Source organism: Gigantopelta aegis, chromosome 2, assembly GCF_016097555.1.
Source record: "Gigantopelta aegis isolate Gae_Host chromosome 2, Gae_host_genome, whole genome shotgun sequence".
Classification (NCBI taxonomy): Eukaryota; Metazoa; Mollusca; class Gastropoda; order Neomphalida; family Peltospiridae; genus Gigantopelta; species Gigantopelta aegis.
Genome location: NC_054700.1, coordinates 38,497,804 through 38,525,601, shown reverse-complemented (window position 1 = coordinate 38,525,601; position 27,798 = coordinate 38,497,804). Strand labels below are relative to the sequence as shown.

Here is a 27,798-nt window from a genome sequence, read left to right as displayed (position 1 = left end):
TCTATGTAAAATGCTTAGTGATTCGTTTGCAGCCCTATATTCTAGTAGCTGTTTGGTAAAATGAATAAATGTTGTTATCCAGATTCTGGCATTTTCGTTTAATTCGGGCAAAAGCCAGTCTGTCCGTCCCCCTCTACAAAAATAGGCGCCCGTACGCCTATGAGGGTATTTTATTTACTAGCGTTTCTTCTGTCGCTCAGTATACATGAAGGGTATCAAACGACATTCTTTTGAAGTTGAACTAAAAGTCAGTACCTATGATTTTAATTCAAGTGGTTACTGCCGAACGCTGTACTGATTCACATATATTGTTACTTGAGTGCCACCCAGATGGAATGCAAAAGAATTTTATCTGCCAATATGGTAAGACAAATTAATGATGTTTTTACCGTTCACAATTATGTAAAAAAAAAATCATAAGCGTACACATATTTAAGCGTATCTTCTTCTTTTGACGGTAATCCGTTTCCTCCTAAAAAACGTATGCATACATGTATATTGTATACATAAACAGAAATATTTAGCAGTACAAAAGGATATTTTTATCAACTTCGATATGCTGGAATTATCCACACACCCTCGCCCTTCCGTATGGTTTATACCCTCGTAAAATGTTAATATTTGTGAACGACTGTAATGATATTTAATAATTCATTCATTCATTCATTCATTCATTCATTCATTCATTCATTCACCCACCACCGCCACACAACCAACCACTCACCCACTCTAGTCTATCCATACATCTATCCCCATCCATCCATCCATAAATTTATCTATTTATATTTTATTTAGCTATTTAATTTTATTATTATTATTTTTTAAAATTTTATTTATTTATTTATTTATTTAATCTACCTTCCAGCAGGTGTACGGTGTACGGACGCCGAGTGGAGAGAGCGGGAAAAAGACCGTGAGTCGCCTCGCGAGGGGTGAGCAGACAGGTGAGCAGACAGGTGCGCAGACGGAGGAACTGTTTGTGACTCCAGTGGAGAGGAAACCGTCCGTGGACTCACACCTGTCATTTAACGACACCTACGAGAATGAAGACTTGGGTAAGACGACGACGACGACGACGTTGATGACAGGGGTATCACCTTACACAGTCGTGGATAACATACTGAGTGAAAAGTTTAAAGTTTGTTTTGTTTAACGACACCACTAAATTACATTGATTTACTAGTCATCGGCTATTGGACGTCAGATATTTGGGTAATTTTGACATATAGTCTTCGAGAGGAAACCCGCTATATTTTTCCATTAGTAGCAAAGGATCTTTTATATACATCAAGACCGACCGTGAACCAGGCGAGAGCTTTAACTCTGGGCTACGTCCCACCCCACCCCAACCTCCAGCAGTTAATGTCTCGCTCCAGCCAGTGCACCACGACTGGTATATCAAAGGCCGTGGTATGTGTTATCCTGTCTGTGGGATGGTGCATATAAAAGATCCCTTGCTGCTAATCGAAAAGAGTAGCCCACGAAGTGGCGACAGCGGGTTTCCTCTCTCAATATCTGTGTGGTCCTTAACCATATGTCTGACGCCGTATAACCGTAAATGAAATGTGTTGAGTGCGTCATTAAATAAAACATTTTCTTCCTTCCCAGCAATTACTGTATGAATGAATCAATGAAATAATGAATGACAAAATGAATAAGTTAATATGAATGAGTTAGTGAGTGAGGGAATATATAAATTAGTGAATGAAAGATAGAATGAATGAATATATAAATGGATGAATGAATGAATGAATGAATGGAGTGAATGGGTGTGAGAAGGAACGAATTAGTGAGTGAATCGATTTAATTAGTGTAACTTATAAATATAATCGACAGAAAACATAGATTTTAGTGTCCAAAGTAACATCTTGAATGCAAGAACAGATAGATAAAAAATGTTTTACTGTTTCAAACTGAACAGTTAGTGATAAACAACTGTAATTGAGACAAATCTGTTGGAAGGTAGCGAACATACCAGCACATTTCTAGATTACGTTAATAACGTGGCTATTAATATGCGCACCCCATTTATCCTCTCCTGTATCTGCCATTTATATATTGTTTATGACGTGGGACAAATTGTGTTTTCCTACAGTGGATCCTCATGAGAAACCCGACCTTGACTCCATCAAGAAGAGACTATACACCAGAGAGTGTCAAAAACTAAATGTCACTCCTATTGGCGCCTTCGTCCGCGAACCGACGACATCGGAACTGGTGCTAAAACACTACTCAATGGGAGCAAATGGGGCAAAAGCCTTGGCTATACCATTAATGGTAAGAAATGTCAAAAGGTCTCTTAAAAGTTTTCAAAAAAAAGTAATACTTGTTTCACGAATTATCCATCATGGTACTAACATTTTGAGAGGAACTAAAGTAGTCATAGACGCTATCCGTTATCTCTGAAATGAGCAGCTTGTCCCCCAATTTGTTTCTGATTCACTTTAAGTATGAGGGGTGATACGCTGCAGGTAGGAGTTTTAGCCACATATTTAGCTATTGTCGTCTATGGGATTTGATCTGGTAGTATACACCCTGTAGGGGAGTGAACAGAAAAACAGTTTCAACCATGTAAATTTCTCCTTTCGATTAGCAAAACAAGTGTCTTTTATCTGCAGTTTCCCAAAAGACAGAATAACACACACCACGGTGTTTTACCTTGGAAAACCAAAGCTTGATAACGTAGAAAGTTATAAAGATCTTGGTATTATATTTCACAAATCGAATAGATTTACTAAGGCAAGAAACATGTTATATGCACAAGCACAAAAGGCTATGTTTTTTATTCTACGACAAGGCAGATGTCATAATATTTCTATCTAGTGCCAACTAAAATTATTTGACTGCATGGTTTTACCAGTCCTATTATATGGCAGCGAAATATGGGGTTTTGAAAATTTGTCATTAACTGAAAAATTATGTAATCAGTTTATAAAATTGTTATTACCTGTAAGAAAATCTACACCATTGTATATATTATATGGAGAACTTGGACGTTACCCGGTATATATTACCGTAAAAATAAGAATGATAATTTTCTGGTATCGACTAATTACTGGAAAACAGTCCAAGTTGTCATTATTGGTGTACACATTATTACTGAATGATGTTAATAATAACTTTTATAATGACAAATGGATTATGTATGTTAAATCTGTTTTAGATGATATTGGTTGTACATATATATGGTTATCACAATGCAATGCTATTACTAGTGCTTCCATGTTGAAAACGTATATCAATACAAAAAAGCTTACGGATCAATACTTACAATCATGGTATACTTATATTGATAACTCATCCAAAGCTTCAAATTATAAATTATTTAAAAATACTGTTGAATTTGAGACATACATCACAATTATAGAGAGAAAACATTGGTGTCCATTATTACGCTTCAGATTATCAAACCATAATCTTCCAATTGAAACGGGCAGATGGAAAAATGTACCACTACAAAATAGAATAATTACGATATCGGAGATGAGTTTCATTATATATTTACATGTTTGTTTTTTAACAATGAAAGAAAGCGTTACTTACCATCTTTCTGTTAGTGTAAACCAAATATATATAAATTTTATAAATTATTCAACTCTAAGAAAGCTGGTGTCCTTAGAAAACTTTCTATATTTTGTAATCTAATTATGAATACTTTCAAATCCTCTAGCTGATATTCTGTGTATTTTTTTGTATTTATTAATATGTATTTATTGTATTTATGTACATTTATGTACACCCACCATTTTGTTACAATTATATTGACTGCTGTATGTATATATATCCTCATATGCCGTAGACTACGGCCTGAGTGTAAATAAAGTTCAGTTCAGTTCAGTTCAGATTTGATACACCGACCTCAGAGCTCTGACTGGAATAAGTAAACACCCAGTTTATTAACTTACTGGTTTCAAATTCAGTACGATGACTGTTACCAACACAATAAAATATAAAACGTACTCCCCCCCCCCCCCCCCCAAAAAAAAAAAAAAAAAAAAAAAATCTACTGAAAGCACCTTGAACTTGATACAATTCTGATACAATTCTTTATTGAAACCTTCAATAGATATTTACCTAAATTACACAAATCTTTAATAGTATTTGTACTTAGCAACTGTAATAATTTGAACATAGATGGATGGACCCTATAATAACTTTAAATACATAAAGCTCTTAAATCATTAAAAAATGGACAACATCATACACAATGAAACTCATATTCAAGCTCTCCAAGTTGACAAAATACGCAAACTCTGTCACGTCTATCAATATTATTATAACGCCCAACTTCAATAGCTCAGTCAAATCCTTTAATAACAATTGATAAAGATAAGAACATTTAGTTGATGTTTGTAATATGCCTGTACGATTTTGCTTGCACTGATCTATAATTCTCTGCCATAACATGGGTAAATAGAAGTTAGCATTTGCTAGTGAATCCTGGTTTAAGCACAAATAATAAAATCCTAAGGAGCACAATAATTGTTTGATATGAGTTGCCCAATTATTATCCTTTTCACGTTTAAAACCGAGTTCCTCATAGGCAGTATGCAATATACAATTATATGTATTAAGCAATACATACAATACCTGCGTACATAGGACAGGGGATAACTACCTAGTTCAAAATATACCAGAATATTGGTTGTAGAGCCTTTAACTTTTAAAATATTCACACAAAAATCTAAATGTAACTTTTTTTTTATTGAATTAGCTTTATAGTATCCCCATATTTCACAACAATAATACAAAATACTTAAATGTACGTATTAAACAGAGTTAAATAATGAATGAATGTTTAACGACACCCCATCACGAAAAATACATCGGCTATTGGGTGTCAAACTATGGTAATGTAAACAAATAAAGTGACAATCAACATCAATTTAAGAATTCAAGATTTAAATAAAAACAGTGTAAAGAACTGTGCAAAAATACAAATATCACAGATACTGACTTTTACTCAAAATTTCAATTTTGTGCTGTATTGGCCATTCTCAAAAGAGAATGTTACACCCCTGCACCACGGTGAGGTTACAGCACGCGCTGGGGAGAGATAAAGAAGTCCTTAAATTCAACATTAAATAGTTAGTATTTCTTTTAAGTGCATAAATGGCTTCCGTCCTTGATCTGTGATGATTTTAATAGCAGGAGTATAAACTTACAGTTATAATTAAAAGTTAAACCTAAATAAGTGAACTGGTCTACATTAACTTAGATGCATAAAAATCTGTAAAATATTCCAGACAAAAGAATAAAAGGAGACTACAAACAACAAAATAAAAAAGAAAGAAAACAAAATAGAAAACACCCAAGAAGAAACATGTACTCATTATATACAAAATGACGTATATTATAAACACCTATCAATTTAATTTGTTATAAAATGATTACGTTTTATAAGACAATCATCTAAAACCACGTGCTATAGGTTTGTGTTCTTTCTTTGTCGTCTATGGATGATGCAGTTGTTGTTTTTGTTTTAGCTGGATTCCACTTTAACTTATTTGGACTTAGAAGGAAATTTTATTGGACCTGTTGGTTTAGGCAGTTTGGTGGAGATGTTAAACGACAACATCTGTTTGTCTAACCTGGTAAGTTGTAAAACAGTTTCATAGTTGATAAAATAGTTAGATAATTTGACTTCATCTCCGTCCAGTTTTCATCAATAAATAAACACAATATTAACCTTTTATTATTATATCCGTTTACTGCACTCGTTTGTATGTCTGTCATCGAGATGTTTAAAAAAAAATCATAATATTTATTTATCAGAATTATGCTTTAGGACCTCCTGTCCTTAAAAACTCCTAGAAAAATAAATCCCCAATACAAAAAACAAAAGCCTACAACCCCCCCCCCCCCCTCCCCGGAAATCCCACCTATCCCACCCTACATAAAACTGGATCCAAATTATATAAAAACCTCAACACCAAAGCAAAAATCCCCTCACCCCCCCCCCCCCCCCCCCAAAAAAAAAAGAAGAAGAAAAAAACCCTTTAAAAAAATCCCACAAATAGATACATATACTAGTACAGATGTTAAAAGCTGCAAATACTATGATGGTTAAAGTACCATTAATGTCTTTTTGGCATGGATATGTTATAATTATTGTGTTTTTCAGAATCTCGCCAGAAACAATCTTGGAAGCCAAGGAGCAAAAATGGTAGCAACACTTCTGATGAAAAATCGCTTCATACGAAAAATAGATTTGTCAGGTACATCATAAGTATAGAACAATTTACATGACTATGCTGAATGATATGATTATATTGCAAATGTTAAAACAATGCTTTTAATGGTATTGTTACTATACAAACTATTTGAAGGTGGGTATTTCCTCATCATTATCGAAACAACGTTTATGAAAATACTATTAAGTATTAGGCTTTTGAAATTGTATAATTATATACTATATTTCACAATGATTTGAAAGAACACAGTAATACTGTTGGCTGCTCCGTGATGATGACCTTGAGGTCAATGGCAAACCGTCCCTGTAATGAACACAAACATAACGGGACTATGATTCAATTTCTTTTAAACGTGTTAAACGATATGGAAGAAATGGAATACCACACTCGTGTCCATTAGATACTATTTTATATATAATATAACATAAAAATAAACCCGTTGTAAAAGAAATACATATTTTGAAACAACTTGTTCTAATATCAATGTTATTTAATGGCCACTCGTGTAATATTCTCTAGATATGTATATCGTACTTTCTGTATGATATTATCCTGCTCAGTTTCTATTATATCACAGAATACAATACATACATAATAATGTAGTTTGGTTTACTACAGGAAATGGTTTTCGAGACGCTGATGCAGAAATATTCGGCGACGTTTTGAAAGTAAGAATTTTTAAATATATATACACGATGCTTGGAATAAAATAAAGTGGACTTATTTCAATATAGTGTAAAATCATTTCAATAATAAATGTTTTATTACTAATGCAAAATAATATATTTCGTTTTGAAAACATTCGTTTCAGGAAAATTGTTACCTTCTAGAACTGTGCTTGGCTGAAAATGAATTTGGAGAAATCTGTGGCTCGACCTTTGGAGAAGCTCTTGGTAACGTTTTTGTTATTCTTTTGTTATTAACACATGCGAAACCAATCCTTCACCTTGTAATTTCTTTTTCTCATTGGTGAGAACATCGTTTGTTATTTTTGATAACACACACTTGTTTACACATGCACATGTGTTAACTATTCAAGACATACGACTGGCTGCTCCTAGGTGATGACCAGGTCACCAATGCTATACATCCAATGAAAAAAAGCACGATCGAAATCGATTACACTGTGACGTATAGTTAACCTGACAATCATTTGTCCGTGACGCATAAGTTAGCTATAAGTGAAAAGGCTATAAATACTTTTTAGGGAAAAAACGTTGCTTAAAACCTGGTTTTTGAGGATATGTAAGAAATACAATAATACATTCGTGTCCGTTAGATACTATTTATCTTATAACTCCTTGTTTAGAAACATATCAAACTCACTTTCATTCGTTAAATACATTTTAAAACAACTCGTATTATTCTCTGTATAACAGGAACTTCAGGGCGTGTTTCAGAGGAAACCCGCTACATTTTGTCATTAGCAGAAAGGGACCTCAAACAGGACAACCTAAACCATATCCATTAACATACCCGCCATTGGGCACCGGTTAGAGCGGGAAATATAGAAAAAAACATAGAACCTTTACATTTACTGACTAATTGCAGGATTTATTATTACTGCTACTAACAATACAAAATTAAGAAATAGTTGGGGTTTTTTTGTTTTTTTTTACATATCTTGAGCATGTGTGTGTATTCATAAATGTTCCTAATGTAGAATGTAAAACCTGAATTATTGAAAATTAAAACTAAATGCCAATTAAACACATAACTTAATGTTTCGGGAACCGGCCTCAGTGGCGTCGTGGTTAGGCCATCGGTCTACAGGCTGGTAGGTACTGGGTTCGGATCCCAGTCGAGGCATGGGATTTTTAATCCAGATACCGACTCCAGACCCTGAGTGAGTGCTCCGCAAGGCTCAATGGGTAGGTGTAAACCACTTACACCGACCAGTGATCCATAACTGGTTCAACAAAGGCCATGGTTTGTGCTATCCTGCCTGTGGGAAAAGATCCCTTGCTGCTAATCGGAAAGAGTAGCCTATGTAGTGGCGACAGCGGGTTTCCTCTCAAAATCTGTGTGGTCCTTAACCATATGTCTGACGCCATATAACCGTAAATAAAATGTGTTGAGTGCGTCGTTAAATAAAACATTTCTTTCTTTTAATGTTTCGGAAGAACGATCATTACCGAGTTACTCCGTTATATTATATATATAACATGTTTGAACAAGTTAAACTCCCAATACTATTGTAATAAAATAGAATAGATTGATATACTTTACATGCATCTGTTTTTATCTTTGGTAAGGAATAAACGAGACCCTTGAAAGTTTAGATCTCAGCTGGAACCACATGAGGATGAAAAGCATCAGAAGTTTGTGTTCTGGAATCAAAGTAAGCAATCCAACAAGTTTCGGTTACATGTGTATTTGCAATGTTTCTTTCATTCATTTGGCTTGATGGTATATACACATCAAAATAAGTAACACAACAAGTTTCGCTAATATATGTATTTGCAATATTTCTTTAATTAATTCGTCTTGATGTGATATACTATGCATTTATATACACGTACGTGTTTTTATGTGTATAATATATATATGGGTTTGTTAATGAATGTCTGTTTGTGAATATGCATGTATGCGTATAACTGAGTGAATCTCTCTCTCCCTCACCCCCCCCCCCCTCTCTCTCTCTCTCTATCTGTGTCTGTCTCTCTGTTTGTCTGTCTGTCTGTCTCTATCTGTCTGTCTGCCTCTCTGTCTGACTGTCTGACTGTCTGTCTGTATGTCTCTCTCTCTCCCCGTTGTATGCGTAGGCGTGCGTGGACATGCGTGGGCGCCGGTGATTAAAAAATCAATGTGCTCTAGTGATGTCGTTAAACAAAACTCACTTTTAACTTCAATATTAATCAGGAAAACATTGGTCTGAAGCGACTGAACGTTAGCTTCAACGGCTGCGCCACGGAGGGGACTGAGTGTATGGGCGACGCCCTCGCCAACAACAGTTCCCTCAGAGAGCTCGACATGTCTCACAACCGCATCTCCGACATGGACGTCGTTCACCTTGCGGCGGGTTTCAAAAACAACGAAACACTCTCCGTCCTGAAGGTAAGAGTTTGGCCATAACGTAAATCTATAATACAATACGTAGTAAGACCGTTGTAACAGTTTCCCATCATTCTGACCTTTTGTCCTCTTTTGATGTATACTGTTGACAGCCTTCTTTGTATCTACTCGATGAGTTTGGCCATAACGTAAATCTATAATACAATACGTAGTAAGACCGTTTTAACAGTTTCCCATCATTCTGACCTTTTGTCCTCTTTTGATGTGTACTGTTGACAGCCTTCTTTGTATCTACTCGATGAGTTTGGCCATAACGTAAATCTATAATATAACACGCAAGGCTGTTGTAACAGTTTCCCATCGTTCTGACCGCTTCTCCCCTTTTGATTCGAACTGTCGACCGCCTTCTTTGTACTTACCCGATGCCGATGATTTTGCACTCTGGTCAGTCGACTGCCGTACACACATTGTGTTACATATTGAGTACAAAGATGAATTCTGTTAATACAACCGTAATGGAGGTAGCCATCTTTGTTATTTAAACACAGAAGTGGCTATATATACGGTGGTCGTGTATATAGTCTCGGTTAATGAGGGCTGGCTATGTACTCGGCTGTCATATTTAGTTTTTTTGGGAAAACCCATTGTAAGAAAACCACACCATATTTAAACTTTTCCACGCGTAATGCGGGTTACATCTAGTGGAGAATAAAGAAAAAAAAATCACTCAAATATACCGAGGGAAAGAAATAAGGGAACTCTTAGCATTGTAGACCATATTTCAGTTACTATTAGCGGCATAGTGTTTGTATAAAGTACAAAGATGTAATCGGCATTGAAAGTCAGTAATGCGAGCTTTGATGTAAGCACCACGGTTAATTTCCTGACACTGTGGATGAGGGTTTAGGTTGCAGTCACTCTTTAAAGGAACATTCCTGAGTTTACTGCATTGTAAAATGTTTCCGACTAATAAAATATTTCTACGATTAAACTTACATAATTTTTATTTTATTTTATGAAATAAAATGAAATTTAAGCTAATACAAATATTAGAACGATCAGAAACACGTTTAATATACAGACGCTACTATTTTATGCAGAAAAATATATTTGATATGTAAATACAATCGTTAAAAAGTCTCTATTAGTCGATAACATCTTAAACATTGCAGCACACTCAGGAATGTCCCTTTAAACATTGCAGCACACTCAGGAATGTCCCTTTAAACATTGCAGCACACTCAGGAATGTCCCTTTGCAGCACACTCAGGAATGTCCCTTTAAGGTCAATTCATACTATGATTGCCGACATTATGCGGCATTTAATTAGGTAAACGAAAAAGCGTTGAACGAACGTGCACCAACATTTAATATGAACTGTGTTAAAACTACACTGACTTCACTGAAAAATCAGGGTTAGTTTTGAACAGAAGCAGAACTGGGCGAGTCAACTACTCGACAACAAGAGTCGGCGGTGAAGTATGAATCTAGTTGCGGCAGCTAACACATTTTAAAAGTTTTATAGTTAAAAGCATGAAACGTAGCTTTCATATCGTGACGCATTACAAGCATTTTCAAATATGAACCCATTTCAGCAGCGCCACCTGGTGGCCATTGAGGATCTATAAATGTACCAACCCACCTTTTGTTTGACTCTTTATTTTTTCACGTATAAAATGCTAAATGATGGAAAGGCGACAACATTAAAACAATACAGTAAGCCGTTCTCCATAGACATACAGAACATTTGTTTCCCTGAAATAGCTACTCTATTTTAAAGGGACTGTCCTGAGTTTGCCTCCACTGTAACATGTTTACGACTTAACAGATCCTTTTTGGAAGGAACTGTTTTATTCAACAAAGCACTCAGCATATGTATGGTTATATGGCGTCAGATATATGGTTAAGGACCACACGGATACTGAGAGAAGAAACCCGCTGCTACTTTTTTTTAAAATTAGCAGCAAGGGATCCCACTGACAGGATTGTACATACTACGGTCTTTGTTACACCAGTTCTGGAACACTGGCTGAAACGAGAAATAACGCAATGGGCCCACCGACGGGAATCGATCCTAGATCGATCGCGCATCAGGCGAGCGCTATACCACTGAGCTAGGTCCCGCCCCCAGATCCTTTAGGATGACTAAAATTACACATTAAAGATATGTTTCTGTTTAGAATATCCGTATCTGTAGAAACAAGGTGTTTGTTGTCGTCCTAAATTACACATTAAAGATATGTTTCTGTTTAGAATATCCGTATCTGTAGAAACAAGGTGTTTGTTTGTCGTCCTAAATTACACATTAAAGATATGTTTCTGTTTAGAATATCCGTATCTGTAGAAACAAGGTGTTTGTTGTCGTCCTAAATTACACATTAAAGATATGTTTCTGTTTAGAATATCCGTATCTGTAGAAACAAGGTGTTTGTTGTCGTCCTAAATTACACATTAAAGATATGTTTCTGTTTAGAATATCCGTATCTGTAGAAACAAGGTGTTTGTTTGTCGTCCTAAATTACACATTAAAGATATGTTTCTGTTTAGAATATCCGTATCTGTAGAAACAAGGTGTTTGTTGTCGTCCTAAATTACACATTAAAGATATGTTTCTGTTTAGAATATCCGTATCTGTAGAAACAAGGTGTTTGTTGTCGTCCTAAATTACACATTAAAGATATGTTTCTGTTTAGAATATCCGTATCTGTAGAAACAAGGTGTTTGTTTGTCGTCCTAAATTACACATTAAAGATATGTTTCTGTTTAGAATATCCGTATCTGTAGAAACAAGGTGTTTGTTTGTCGTCCTAAATTACACATTAAAGATATGTTTCTGTTTAGAATATCTGTATCTGTAGAAACAAGGTGTTTGTTTGTCGTCCTAAATTACACATTAAAGATATGTTTCTGTTTAGAATATCCGTATCTGTAGAAACAAGGTGTTTGTTGTCGTCCTAAATTACACATTAAAGATATGTTTCTGTTTAGAATATCCGTATCTGTAGAAACAAGGTGTTTGTTTGTCGTCCTAAATTACACATTAAAGATATGTTTCTGTTTAGAATATCCGTATCTGTAGAAACAAGGTGTTTGTTGTCGTCCTAAATTACACATTAAAGATATGTTTCTGTTTAGAATATCCGTATCTGCAGAAACAAGGTGTTTGTTGTCGTCCTAAATTACACATTAAAGATATGTTTCTGTTTGGAATATCCGTATCTGTAGAAACAAGGTGTTTGTTGTCGTCCTAATGTTTGTAGTAGCTCAAACCGGATTTTACATTTCAATAATTTCGTACGTACGAAAAAATAATTATATATTAAGAAGTAAAATGAACAATGACTGCTGCAGCTATCAGCACACGGCCGTAAACACGCTGGATATATGTACACTGAGTATTCTAAACAAGAAAATGTATTCAATATGTAATTTTAGTGGACAAAAAGGCTATGTTAGTGGAAAACATCTTACAAAGGCTGCGAACTCAGGGCAATCTCTTTGAGATACTGTTTAAACATCGTATTAACCAATATAGCGTTTCAACTTGGCAAGATGACTGGAACGTAGCCCGAGTAGCCTACTCTGGCGGTAAGAGGGCTAGATGGACACTTGGATAGTTATCAACACCATTACCGTCAGAGACCAATCTATATCAATTCTGCGCAATTGCTGTCTACCAGACGGTAGTCAAAGATTCCCGCTCTAATACAACAACAATCCTATATTTGACGTTAAATATCTTTACATCGATAATTTTCCAGCTCCCTGACAAAACAAAATTCACTTATTAATCACTAATACACACACTACATGATGAAATACGACAGCACACCCTCCTTTCAATAATGTTCCGGTTAAATACATATTTTCTAACGCGTTTTTTCCTGTCAGAGTAATCGGGCTAATTGAAACGGTGCGGTTGCGAACAAGCTTCTTCTGTCAAACCAGTCCTGTGAGAGTGGCAGTCTTCCTACAGGCGGTGCAGGGAGATCGAAATAAGCTTGTCATGCTCGCATCGGTCATATATTTGGTAGACAAAATGTGATAGAATCATTTCGATTCCACCCTGAACTTATTTTGAAATTTGAAACAGATGTTGATTTTTACTCAAAATTTTAATATATTTACTTGAGATATTCATATACTCGAAATTTTAAAGTACTTGTGATATTTATACCTTGCACAGCTCTTTACGCTGTGTTTTCAAATTTTGTATTGATATTGATCATCAATTCATGCATTATTTTACCTTTGTTTGACACCCAATACCCAAGGTATCATTAAATATTGATGTATTCATTATTTAAGATGCTGTAGATGTGTTCCGGGGTATCGTTAAATATTGATGTATTCATTATTTAAGATACTGTAGACGTCTTTCTATTCGTTATTTGATTAGTTTTTAATGTTACAGCTCGGCAACAATCTCCTGACAGCAGTGGGTTCTCTCAAATTGATCACGGCCATCCAGCGAGCGGAGAATTGTCCTATAGAAGTGCTAGATCTTAGGGTAAGACTTGTCCTATAGAAGTGCTAGATCTTAGGGTAAGTACACTGACCACGGCCATCCAGCGAGCGGAGAATTGTCCTATAGAAGTGCTAGATCATAGGGTAAGACTTGTTCTATAGAAGTGCTAGATCTTAGAGTAAGTACACTGATCACGGCCATCCAGCGAGCGGAGAATTGTCCCATAGAAGTGCTAGATCTTAGAATAAGTACACTGATCACGGCCATCCAGCGAGCGGAGAATTGTCCCATAGAAATGCTAGATCTTAGGGTAAGTACACTGATCACGGCCATCCAGCGAGCGGAGAATTGTCCCATAGAAGTGCTAGATCTTAGAATAAGTACACTGATCACGGCCATCCAGCGAGCGGAGAATTGTCCTATAGAAATGCTAGATCTTAGAATAAGTACACTGATCACGGCCATCCAGCGAGCGGAGAATTGTCCTATAGAAATGCTAGATCTTAGGGTAAGTACACTGATCACGGCCATCCAGCAAGCGGAGAATTGTCCTATAGAAATGCTAGATCTTAGGGTAAGTACACTGATCACGGCCATCCAGCGAGCGGAGAATTGTCCTATAGAAATGCTAGATCTTAGGGTAAGTACACTGATCACGGCCATCCAGCGAGCGGAGAATTGTCCTATAGAAGTGCTAGATCTTAGAATAAGTACACTGATCACGGCCATCCAGCGAGCGGAGAATTGTCCTATAGAAATGCTAGATCTTAGGGTAAGTACACTGATCACGGCCATCCAGCGAGCGGAGAATTGTCCCATATAAGTGCTAGATCTTAGAGTAAGTACACTGATCACGGCCATCCAGCGAGCGGAGAATTGTCCCATAGAAGTGCTAGATCTTAGAGTAAGTACACTGATCACGGCCATCCAGCGAGCGGAGAATTGTCCTATAGAAGTGCTAGATCTTAGAGTAAGTACACTGATCACGGCCATCCAGCGAGCGGAGAATTGTCCTATAGAAGTGCTAGATCTTAGGGTAAGACTTGTCCTATAGAAGTGCTAGATCTTAGGGTAAGACTTGTCCTATAGAAGTGCTAGATCTTAGAGTAAGTACACTAATCACGGCCATCCAGCGAGCGGAGAATTGTCCCATAGAAGTGCTAGATCTTAGAGTAAGTACACTGATCACGGCCAACCAGCGAGTGGAGAATTGTCCTATAGAAGTGCTAGATCTTAGAATAAGTACACTGATCACGGCCATCCAGCGAGCGGAGAATTGTCCCATAGCAGTGCTAGATCTTAGAGTAAGTACACTGATCACGGCCATCCAGCGAGCGGAGAATTGTCCTATAGAAGTGCTAGATCTTAGGGTAAGACTTGTCCTATAGGAGTGCTAGATCTTAGGGTAAGTACACTGATCACGGCCATCCAGCGAGCGGAGAATTGTCCTATAGAAGTGCTAGATCTTAGGATAAGTACACTGATCACGGCCATCCAGCGAGCGGAGAATTGTCCCATAGAAGTGCTAGATCTTAGAGTAAGTACAATGATCACGGCCATCCAGCGAGCGGAGAATTGTCCTATAGAAGTGCTAGATCTTAGGGTAAGTACACTGATCACGGCCATCCAGCGAGCGGAGAATTGTCCTATAGAAGTGCTAGATCTTAGGGTAAGTACACTGATCACGGACATCCAGCGAGCGGAGAATTGTCCTATAGAAGTGCTAGATCTTAGGGTAAGACTTGTCCTATAGAAGTGCTAGATCTTAGAGTAAGTACACTGATCACGGCCATCCAGCGAGCGGAGAATTGTCCCATAGAAGTGCTAGATCTTAGAGTAAGTACACTGATCACGGCCATCCAGCGAGCGGAGAATTGTCCTATAGAAATGCTAGATCTTAGGGTAAGACTTGTCCTATAGAAGTGCTAGATCTTAGAGTAAGTACACTGATCACGGCCATTCAGCGAGCGGAGAATTGTCCCATAGAAGTGCTAGATCTTAGAGTAAGTACACTGATCACGGCCATCCAGCGAGCGGAGAATTGTCCTATAGAAGTGCTAGATCTTAGGGTAAGACTTGTCCTATAGAAGTGCTAGATCTTAGGGTAAGTACACTGATCACGGCCATCCAGCGAGCGGAGAATTATCCTATAGAAGTGCTAGATCTTAGGGTAAGTACACTGATCACGGCCATCCAGCGAGCGGAGAATTGTCCCATAGAAGTGCTAGATCTTAGAGTAAGTACACTGATCACGGCCATCCAGCGAGCGGAGAATTGTCCCATAGAAGTGCTAGATCTTAGAGTAAGTACACTGATCACGGCCATCCAGCGAGCGGAGAATTGTCCTATAGAAGTGCTAGATCTTAGAGTAAGTACACTGATCACGGCCATCCAGCGAGCGGAGAATTGTCCTATAGAAGTGCTAGATCTTAGGGTAAGACTTGTCCTATAGAAGTGCTAGATCTTAGGGTAAGACTTGTCCTATAGAAGTGCTAGATCTTAGAGTAAGTACACTAATCACGGCCATCCAGCGAGCGGAGAATTGTCCCATAGAAGTGCTAGATCTTAGAGTAAGTACACTGATCACGGCCATCCAGCGAGTGGAGAATTGTCCTATAGAAGTGCTAGATCTTAGAATAAGTACACTGATCACGGCCATCCAGCGAGCGGAGAATTGTCCCATAGCAGTGCTAGATCTTAGAGTAAGTACACTGATCACGGCCATCCAGCGAGCGGAGAATTGTCCTATAGAAGTGCTAGATCTTAGGGTAAGACTTGTCCTATAGGAGTGCTAGATCTTAGGGTAAGTACACTGATCACGGCCATCCAGCGAGCGGAGAATTGTCCTATAGAAGTGCTAGATCTTAGGATAAGTACACTGATCACGGCCATCCAGCGAGCGGAGAATTGTCCCATAGAAGTGCTAGATCTTAGAGTAAGTACAATGATCACGGCCATCCAGCGAGCGGAGAATTGTCCTATAGAAGTGCTAGATCTTAGGGTAAGACTTGTCCTATAGAAGTGCTAGATCTTAGGGTAAGTACACTGATCACGGCCATCCAGCGAGCGGAGAATTGTCCCATAGAAGTGCTAGATCTTAGAGTAAGTACACTGATCACGGCCATCCAGCGAGCGGAGAATTGTCCTATAGAAGTGCTAGATCTTAGGGTAAGACCTGTCCTATAGAAGTGCTAGATCTTAGAGTAAGTACACTGATCACGGCCATCCAGCGAGCGGAGAAATGTCCTATAGAAGTGCTAGATCTTAGAATAAGTACACTGATCACGGCCATCCAGCGAGCGGAGAATTGTCCTATAGAAATGCTAGATCTTAGGGTAAGTACACTGATCACGGCCATCCAGCGAGCGGAGAATTGTCCCATATAAGTGCTAGATCTTAGAGTAAGTACACTGATCACGGCCATCCAGCGAGCGGAGAATTGTCCCATAGAAGTGCTAGATCTTAGAGTAAGTACACTGATCACGGCCATCCAGCGAGCGGAGAATTGTCCTATAGAAGTGCTAGATCTTAGAGTAAGTACACTGATCACGGCCATCCAGCGAGCGGAGAATTGTCCTATAGAAGTGCTAGATCTTAGGGTAAGACTTGTCCTATAGAAGTGCTAGATCTTAGGGTAAGACTTGTCCTATAGAAGTGCTAGATCTTAGAGTAAGTACACTAATCACGGCCATCCAGCGAGCGGAGAATTGTCCCATAGAAGTGCTAGATCTTAGAGTAAGTACACTGATCACGGCCATCCAGCGAGTGGAGAATTGTCCTATAGAAGTGCTAGATCTTAGAATAAGTACACTGATCACGGCCATCCAGCGAGCGGAGAATTGTCCCATAGCAGTGCTAGATCTTAGAGTAAGTACACTGATCACGGCCATCCAGCGAGCGGAGAATTGTCCTATAGAAGTGCTAGATCTTAGGGTAAGACTTGTCCTATAGGAGTGCTAGATCTTAGGGTAAGTACACTGATCACGGCCATCCAGCGAGCGGAGAATTGTCCTATAGAAGTGCTAGATCTTAGTATAAGTACACTGATCACGGCCATCCAGCGAGCGGAGAATTGTCCCATAGAAGTGCTATATCTTAGAGTAAGTACAATGATCACGGCCATCCAGCGAGCGGAGAATTGTCCTATAGAAGTGCTAGATCTTAGGGTAAGTACACTGATCACGGCCATCCAGCGAGCGGAGAATTGTCCTATAGAAGTGCTAGATCTTAGGGTAAGTACACTGATCACGGACATCCAGCGAGCGGAGAATTGTCCTATAGAAGTGCTAGATCTTAGGGTAAGTACACTGATCACGGCCATCCAGCGAGCGGAGAATTGTCCTATAGAAGTGCTAGATCTTAGGGTAAGACTTGTCCTATAGACGTGCTAGATCTTAGAGTAAGTACACTGATCACGGCCATCCAGCGAGCGGAGAATTGTCCCATAGAAGTGCTAGATCTTAGAGTAAGTACACTGATCACGGCCATCCAGCGAGCGGAGAATTGTCCTATAGAAATGCTAGATCTTAGGGTAAGACTTGTCCTATAGAAGTGCTAGATCTTAGAGTAAGTACACTGATCACGGCCATCCAGCGAGCGGAGAATTGTCCCATAGAAGTGCTAGATCTTAGAGTAAGTACACTGATCACGGCCATCCAGCGAGCGGAGAATTGTCCTATAGAAGTGCTAGATCTTAGGGTAAGACTTGTCCTATAGAAGTGCTAGATCTTAGAGTAAGTACACTGATCACGGCCATCCAGCGAGCGGAGAATTGTCCTATAGAAGTGCTAGATCTTAGGGTAAGACCTGTCCTATAGAAGTGCTAGATCTTAGAGTAAGTAAACTGATCACGGCCATCCAACGAGCGGAGAATTGTCCCATAGAAGTGCTAGATCTTAGAGTAAGTACACTGATCAAGGCCATCCAACGAGCGGAGAATTGTCCCATAGAAGTGCTAGATCTTAGAGTAAGTACACTGATCACGGCCATCCAGCGAGCGGAGAATTGTCCTATAGAAGTGCTAGATCTTAGGGTAAGACTTGTCTTATAGAAGTGCTAGATCTTAGGGTAAGACCTGTCCTATAGAAGTGCTAGATCTTAGAGTAAGTACACTGATCACGGCCATCCAGCGAGCGGAGAATTGTCCCATAGAAGTGCTAGATCTTAGAGTAAGTACACTGATCACGGCCATCCAGCGAGCGGAGAATTGTCCTATAGAAGTGCTAGATCTTAGAGTAAGTACACTGATCACGGCCATCCAGCGAGCGAAGAATTGTCCTATAGAAGTGCTAGATCTTAGGGTAAGACTTGTCCTATAGAAGTGCTAGATCTTAGGGTAAGACTTGTCCTATAGAAGTGCTAGATCTTAGAGTAAGTACACTAATCACGGCCATCCAGCGAGCGGAGAATTGTCCCATAGAAGTGCTAGATCTTAGAGTAAGTACACTGATCACGGCCATCCAGCGAGTGGAGAATTGTCCTATAGAAGTGCTAGATCTTAGAATAAGTACACTGATCACGGCCATCCAGCGAGCGGAGAATTGTCCCATAGCAGTGCTAGATCTTAGAGTAAGTACACTGATCACGGCCATCCAGCGAGCGGAGAATTGTCCTATAGAAGTGCTAGATCTTAGGGTAAGACTTGTCCTATAGGAGTGCTAGATCTTAGGGTAAGTACACTGATCACGGCCATCCAGCGAGCGGAGAATTGTCCTATAGAAGTGCTAGATCTTAGGATAAGTACACTGATCACGGCCATCCAGCGAGCGGAGAATTGTCCCATAGAAGTGCTATATCTTAGAGTAAGTACAATGATCACGGCCATCCAGCGAGCGGAGAATTGTCCTATAGAAGTGCTAGATCTTAGGGTAAGTACACTGATCACGGCCATCCAGCGAGCGGAGAATTGTCCTATAGAAGTGCTAGATCTTAGGGTAAGTACACTGATCACGGCCATCCAGCGAGCGGAGAATTGTCCTATAGAAGTGCTAGATCTTAGGGTAAGACTTGTCCTATAGACGTGCTAGATCTTAGAGTAAGTACACTGATCACGGCCATCCAGCGAGCGGAGAATTGTCCCATAGAAGTGCTAGATCTTAGAGTAAGTACACTGATCACGGCCATCCAGCGAGCGGAGAATTGTCCTATAGAAATGCTAGATCTTAGGGTAAGACTTGTCCTATAGAAGTGCTAGATCTTAGAGTAAGTACACTGATCACGGCCATCCAGCGAGCGGAGAATTGTCCCATAGAAGTGCTAGATCTTAGAGTAAGTACACTGATCACGGCCATCCAGCGAGCGGAGAATTGTCCTATAGAAGTGCTAGATCTTAGGGTAAGACTTGTCCTATAGAAGTGCTAGATCTTAGGGTAAGTACACTGATCACGGCCATCCAGCGAGCGGAGAATTATCCTATAGAAGTGCTAGATCTTAGGGTAAGTACACTGATCACGGCCATCCAGCGAGCGGAGAATTGTCCCATAGAAGTGCTAGATCTTAGAGTAAGTACACTGATCACGGCCATCCAGCGAGCGGAGAATTGTCCTATAGAAGTGCTAGATCTTAGGGTAAGACCTGTCCTATAGAAGTGCTAGATCTTAGAGTAAGTACACTGATCACGGCCATCCAGCGAGCGGAGAATTGTCCTATAGAAGTGCTAGATCTTAGGGTAAGACCTGTCCTATAGAAGTGCTAGATCTTAGAGTAAGTACACTGATCACGGCCATCCAACGAGCGGAGAATTGTCCCATAGAAGTGCTAGATCTTAGAGTAAGTACACTGATCAAGGCCATCCAACGAGCGGAGAATTGTCCCATAGAAGTGCTAGATCTTAGAGTAAGTACACTGATCACGGCCATCCAGCGAGCGGAGAATTGTCCTATAGAAGTGCTAGATCTTAGGGTAAGACTTGTCTTATAGAAGTGCTAGATCTTAGAGTAAGTACACTGATCAAGGCCATCCAGCGAGCGGAGAATTGTCCCATAGAAGTGCTAGATCTTAGAGTAAGTACACTGATCAAGGCCATCCAACGAGCGGAGAATTGTCCCATAGAAATGCTAGATCTTAGAGTAAGTACACTGATCACGGCCATCCAGCGAGCGGAGAATTGTCCCATAGAAGTGCTAGATCTTAGGGTAAGTACACTGATTACGGCCATCCAGCGAGCGGAGAATTGTCCTATAGAAGTGCTAGATCTTAGGGTAAGTACACTGATTACGGCCATCCAGCGAGCGGAGAATTGTCCTATAGAAATGCTAGATCTTAGGGTAAGTACGGAGTTCTTGTCACAGTAATCGCCTATACGTATGTGAGTGTTCTGTGTGCTTGTCAATAAACATCATACACACACACACATACACACACACACACACACACACACACACACGCGCGCGCGCGCATGCACGCACGCACACACACACGTACATATATGTATGTATGTATGTATGTATGTATGTATGTGTGTGTACATATTTATGTGTATGTATGTGTGTACATATTTATGTATGTATGTATGCATGTGTGTGTGCGTGTGTGTGTGTGTGTGTGTGTGTTTGTATGTGTGTTTATGTGTTTGTGCTAAGGTTGTGTTTGTATGTTGGGGAGGGTGGGACGTATCTTAGTGGTAAAGCGTTCGCTTGATGCGCGGTCGATCTGGGATCGATCCCCGTTAGTGGGCCCAATGGGCTATTTCTCTTTCTAGCCAGAGCACGACTGGTCTAGCAACGACCGGTTTATGTGCTATCCTGTCTGTGGGGTGAAAGAAAGAAATGTTTTATTTAACGACGCACTCAACACATTTTATTTACGGTTATATGGCGTCAGACATATGGTTAAGGACCACACAGATTTTGAGAGGAAACCCGCTGTCGCCACTACATGGGCTAATCTTACGATTAGCAGCAAGGGATCTTTTATTTGCGCTTCCCACAGGCAGGATAGCACAAACCATGGCCTTTGCTGAACCAGTTATGGATCACTGGTCGGTGCAAGTGGTTTACACCTACCCATTGAGCCTTGCGGATCACTCACTGAGGGTTTGGAGTCGGTATCTGGATTAAAAATCCCATGCCTCGACTGGGATCCGAACCCAATACCTACCAGCCTGTAGACCGATGGCCTACCACGACGCCACCGAGGCCGGTGTCTGTGGGGTGATGCATATAAAAGATCCCTTGCTACATTAGGTAAAATGTAGAGGGTTTCCTATGATGACTACGTGTCAGAATGAACAAAAGTTTGACATCGAATAGCCGATGATTAATAAATCAATGTGTTCCAGTGGTGTCGTTAAACAAAACAAAGGTCTTGTGTGTATGCGTGTGTGTATTTGTGCGTGTATGTTTATGTGTGTGTATTTGTGCGTGTATGTTTATGTGTATGTGTGTTTGCGCACGTGTGTGTGCGTTTGTGTGTGTGTGCGCGCGCACGTGTGTGTATGTGTATGTGCGTATGTATGTGTGTGTCTGTGTGTATGTGCGTATTTATGTGTGTCTGTGCGTGTGTGTGTATGTGTGCGTGCGTGTGTATGTATGTATGTATGTATGTGTGTGTGTGTGTTTTACGTGTGCGTGTTTACCTACATGTATAGTATGCGTGTCTGTGTATTACAATCATTGGAGACCAATAGAGACGACTTGCCGACGACCACCTACACTTTGGCCTGATTTTATTTTTCATTCCCCAAAACACACCCTTTTCACCGTAAAAACATAAGTTCTGATTACAGTTATGAAGCTTCAAGGTCAGAACTGAAAATAACTAATTCTCAACGACGAAACCGTTACCACACTAAACAAACGTATCGTTTTGACTAGGTCATACGTCCTTAAAGGGGCATACCCTAGTTTTTAAACACTGCAGCATATTGTTCACTATTAGAGCCGTTTATGTTAACTGAAATCAAACAGTACTTATATTTTATTGTTTAGATTATCCATTTTCGTATAGTAGAAGTGTTTCTGGTCATCCTGGTGTTTCTAATACCAAAAACAAAATAAATGCATTTTTAAAAACGCACGTGCGCCTGAGAAGTTGCGGTTTATTGATTCGAGTTCTAGTCTATTTTTAAGGATATTTCCTGTTTTAATGTCACAGACTCGTCTTCAACTCCATTGTAACTTTATCCAACTCAGTTACAGGTTTGTAAATTAACTAAACTTAGTGTCCATTTTTTTACGGGTTAAAACTAGTAAGTAAATAGCTTAAACAAATATGAAAAATATTAAGTAAAGACGTGCTTCATCTATAGCAGGACTGCCTCTCCCCAGGACTATACGTCCTTCCTACTCCGCCTGCAGGAAGACTGCCACTCCCAGGACGGTACGTCCTTGCTACTCCGCCTGCAGGAGGATGGACACTCCCCAACACTATACATCCTTGCTACTCCGCCTGCAAGAGGACTGCCACTCCCAGACTATACGTCCTTTCTACTCCGCCTGCAGGAAGACTGCCACTCCCAGGACGGTACGTCTTTGCTACTCCGCCTGCAGGAAGACTGCCACTCCCCAAGACAATACGTCCTTTCTACTCCGCCTGCAGGAAGACTGCCACTCCCCAAGACTATACGTCCTTTCTACTCCGCCTGTAGGAAGACTGCCACTCCCAGGACGGTACGTCCTTGCTACTCCGCCTGCAGGAGGATGGACACTCCCCAGGTCTATACGTCCTTCCTACTCCACATGCAGGAGGACTGCCACTCCACAAGACTATACGTCATTCCTGCCACTCTCAAGACTAGTTTAGTAGATTTAAACCGCCGCAAGACAGAACAATCAAACTAAATGAATATATTATACATGTACCGTTTTAATGGCGTGCGAAAGTGTGATGATATCAGATGTTAGAAACAACAATAAAACTGTCAAATTATTAGCATATTGAAAATGGTATTTAAAAAAAAAGTGATATCATCTTATTACCAAGTCCATATTTTTACACTGGTGATAGGTGCCACAAGGGTCTTCTAATTTGCCTGGTGGATATGTAGACAAGATAATCCACCAGGTGCCGATTTAAAAAAACTAAGAAAGACAAAAGAGAAAAACCCAGAAGAAAGAACGAAACAAATGCTTTGATTTTGAGTGTACGTGACAAAAGATAGGGAGGGAATCTTTGTTTAAAGATGCCTCAGGATGTTTTAAATTATGACTATTTAAGGTGAAACATAAGTATAGATATTTGGATATATATATATATATATAAGAAAGACAAAAGAGAGAAAAATATATATATATATATATATATATATATATATATATATATATATATATATATATATATATATATATATATATATATATATAATATATAGAAGAGAGAGAGAGAGAGAGAGAGAGAGAGAGAGAGAGAGAGAGAGAGAGAGAGAGAGAGAGAGAGAGAGAGAGAGGGAGGAAGAGAGAAAAAGAGATCGAGAGAGAGAGAGAGAGAGAGAGAGAGAGAGAGAGAGAGAGAGAGAGAGAGAGAGAGAGAGTGGGAGGAAGAGAGAAAAAGATATCGAGAGAGAGAGAGAGAGAGAGAGAGAGAGAGAGAGAGAGAGAGAGAAAAGAGAGGAGGGGGGGGGGGGCACCCCTGCCGTCATATCTGCCACTCCTATAGAAAAGCAGGGATCTTTTATTTTCTGTCACTTAGGTAGGACAGTACATACCATAACGTTTGATATTCTAGAGTCGTGGGGCAATCGATCACCCGACCAATCGCACCTCAACCAAGCGCTCTACCACCGCGTTTTATGATCAGAATACACTAAGCTGACCCAAATGCGTAAAATACTTCCATGGGATTTGGCAACAAGATTCCTCGTAATCTAAGCAGTGCGCTTTGGCTAATCATGGCAGGAAATATTTGGCAATATTGTCCATTGGCATTGTCTGTTTATGGAGAGGGTATACCTATATACTGATGGAAAGAGGAGAATACATTTATGGCATTTTAGATCAAAATTAATTCATTGCTACCATAGTTATATCTGTAAAAAAAAAATATATAATGTGCGATAGAGTGTCACTTACATGGGGTTGAATGTTAATAACATGGTTAGCTTCCTAAAACGATCTATAGATGAAGGTTTTGATTTTTCTCTTATTTCTTTCCATCGATATACCTGATGCCCATACCAAGCTGCGAACCCAGTACCTACCAGCCTTATGTCCGATCTCTTACGGTCAGAGTACTCGAGATAACCAGCATCTAGCATTCCGATAGCACGTTCACGTAAATTTCTTGGCATTCTAGGGACATCAAAACATTAATAAATTTCAATAAATTACACATTTTTAAAAATACACCACGACTGATATATCAAAGGCCGTGGTATGTGCTATCTTGTCTGTGACACAGTGCTTAAAAAAGATCCCTTGCTACTATTCCGGCACGACTTGTCGTATAAGACTAAAGTCGTTCCGATTTAGATGTTCTCACGGTACGAATTAACAAATGTTTGTTATAAAGTAGTGGATGATTAATGAATCACTGTACTCCAGTGGTATTGTTAAATAAAAACAAACTTTGCAAATCAACATAATCGTATTCGTATAAAAAGGAATAATGTGGGATTGAATGTCAACTACTATGGGGTTCATGGTCAGTAAATAGTCCGAAGGGACGTATAATGTGTGGTTCTTTCTACGTCCGGATATTGTTACATTACGCTCTATATAGCTACCGGCCTCGGTGGCGTCGTGGCAGGCCATCGGTCTACAGGCTGGTAGGTACTGGGTTCGGATCCCTGTCGAGGCATGGCATTTTTAATCCAGATACCGACTCCAAACCGTGAGTGAGTGCTCCGCAAGGCTCAATGGGTAGGTGTAAACCACTTGTACTGACCAGTGATTGATAACTGCTTCAACAAAGGCCATGGTTTGTGCTATCCTGCCTGTGGGAAGCGCAAATAAAAGATCCCTTGCTGCATGTCGTAAAAGAGTAGCCTATGTAGCAACAGCGGGTTTCCTCTAAAAAAATATGTGTGGTCCTTAACCATATGTCTGACGCCATATAACCGTAAATAAAATGTGTTGAGTGCGTCGTTAAATAAAACACTTCTTTCTTTCTCTATATAGCTGGTATTCAACACTTTTGACACCATGTTTCAACAGTTTCACAACCGAAATAGTGCAACAAATGGACACACAAACCAAAAATGTATAACATACCGTACACACTAAATCCCGATTGAAGTACTTGCATCATTATTAATAAAATAAATCTTCCAACAACATAAAACATTTCCCCGCCATTTTAAATTGGCTAAATAGAAGGAAGCAACTCGGCCTGTACATTAAGAAAAGTATTGACTTAATATGCGCCCTGCACTAGGTCAGTAACGTGGTTAGCTGCCTGACACTATAATGGATGGTAACCGGCCTCGGTGGCGCAGTGGTTAAGCCATCGGACTACAGGCTGGTAGGTACTGGGTTCGGATCCCAGTCGAGGCATGGGATTTTTAATCCAGATACCGACTCCAAACCTTGAGTGAGTGCTCCGCAAGGCTTAATGGGTATGTGTAAACCACTTGCACCGATCAGTGATCCATAACTGGTTCAACAAAGGCCATGGTTTGTGCTATCCTGCCTGTGGGAAGCGCAAATAAAAGATCCCTTGCTGCCTGTCGAAAAAAGAGTAGCCTATGTGGCGACAGCGGGTTTCCTCTTAAAAACAGTGTCAAAATGACCATATGTTTGACGTCCAATAGCCGATGATAAGATAAAAATCCATGTGCTCTAGTGGCGTGTTAAATAAAACAAACTTTACTTATAATGGATGGGGAGGCGAGACGTAGTCCAGTGGTAAAGCGCTCGCTTGATGCGCGGTCGGTTTGGGATCGATCCTCGTAAATGGGCCCATCGGGCTATTTCTCGCTCCAGTCAGTGCACCACGACTGGTACATCAAAGGCCATGGTGTGTGCTATCCTGTTTATGGGATGGTGCACGTAGAAATCCCTTGCTGCTAATCGAAAAAAGTAGCCCATGAAGTGACGACAGCGGGTTTCCTCTCTCAATATCCGTGTGGTCCTTCATCATATGTCCGACGCCATATAACCGTAAATAAAATGTTGAGTGCGTCGTTAAATAAAACATTTCCTTCCTTCTATAATGGATGATGGTTTTGGATGTAGCTGCTCCATTATTTGCTGCTAGGCCTACTACCTATTTGTTCCCTTACTTATCACCATAAATATATTTACCTCTTCTGTTTTATTTTTTGGTCGTCAGCACACGAGTGTCTTCTGCGAATTCCAGACTATTGTGAAAGAGATTCAGGAGATTCGGCCTTTCAGAGTGATCCACGACATAGTGGTCCACACGCCCAAAGACGTTGACACCGTGCCGCCACCCCAATCAGCGGACACTGAGAAAAACGATGTTGCTGTAGACAATGATGCCGATGGTGACGACGTTGGTGCCGATGGTGACGACGTTGGTGCCGATGATGATAATGATGGTGGTGGTGATGATGGTGGTGATGATGATGGTGATGACGTAACGAAAAATGAAGACGAAAACGAGGCGGAAGTAGACATAAACGACCTCGAGACTCCGAAAAGTGCTAATGATAACGAGGATGACCAAGTAGTTGATGAAATCGAGACTACTACTGAGAAAACGACTGATTCTGATCCAGACTAAAAAGCATTCAGACAATATTATGATAACACTTAGCAGAAAGTTTGACGTTCCGAAAAATAACTTTAACAATGTAACAAAAGATGAACTTTAATACGATATATTTAATCGTATCAGAATTTAATTTTGTAAGCATTACAAGTCATCAGCGTCAGAAACGATGAAACAGGGAGGAGGGGTGGGGGAGACGGCCCTTCCCCTCAACCCTGGACATTATGTATTGCCCCCCTCCCTCTTAGTTGAAAGGCAATTTAGGTAACTGGCCCCACCAATTGCTGTTATCATCTGACATTCATTCTCCTTTCCATATTTTACACGCAGTAGACCTACGCATTTAGTAAGATTGTAATGCGTTATGGGAATATGCCCTCTCTTATTGTCTTGAAAGAAAGAAAGAAATGTTTTATTTAACGACGCACTCAACACATTTTATTTTCGGTTATATGGCGTCAGACATATGGTTAAGGACCACACAGATTTTGAGAGGAAACCCGCTGTCGCCAC

The 27,798-nt window shown here is 39.8% G+C and overlaps 1 protein-coding gene across 1 annotated transcript; it reads left to right on the top strand.

Annotated features, from left to right (window-relative positions):
* Nucleotides 1-216: 216 nt before the first annotated feature.
* LOC121378142 (leucine-rich repeat-containing protein 74B-like) lies at nt 217-27,798 on the top strand. The gene is made up of 11 exons (XM_041506247.1): nt 217-363; nt 866-1,055; nt 2,096-2,277; nt 5,487-5,594; nt 6,125-6,218; nt 6,813-6,862; nt 7,006-7,087; nt 8,450-8,535; nt 9,057-9,251; nt 13,624-13,719; nt 26,884-27,798. Exons 1-11 carry the CDS (start codon nt 331-333, stop codon nt 27,295-27,297), a joined length of 1,530 nt encoding a protein of 509 aa, XP_041362181.1. The 5' UTR covers nt 217-330; the 3' UTR covers nt 27,298-27,798.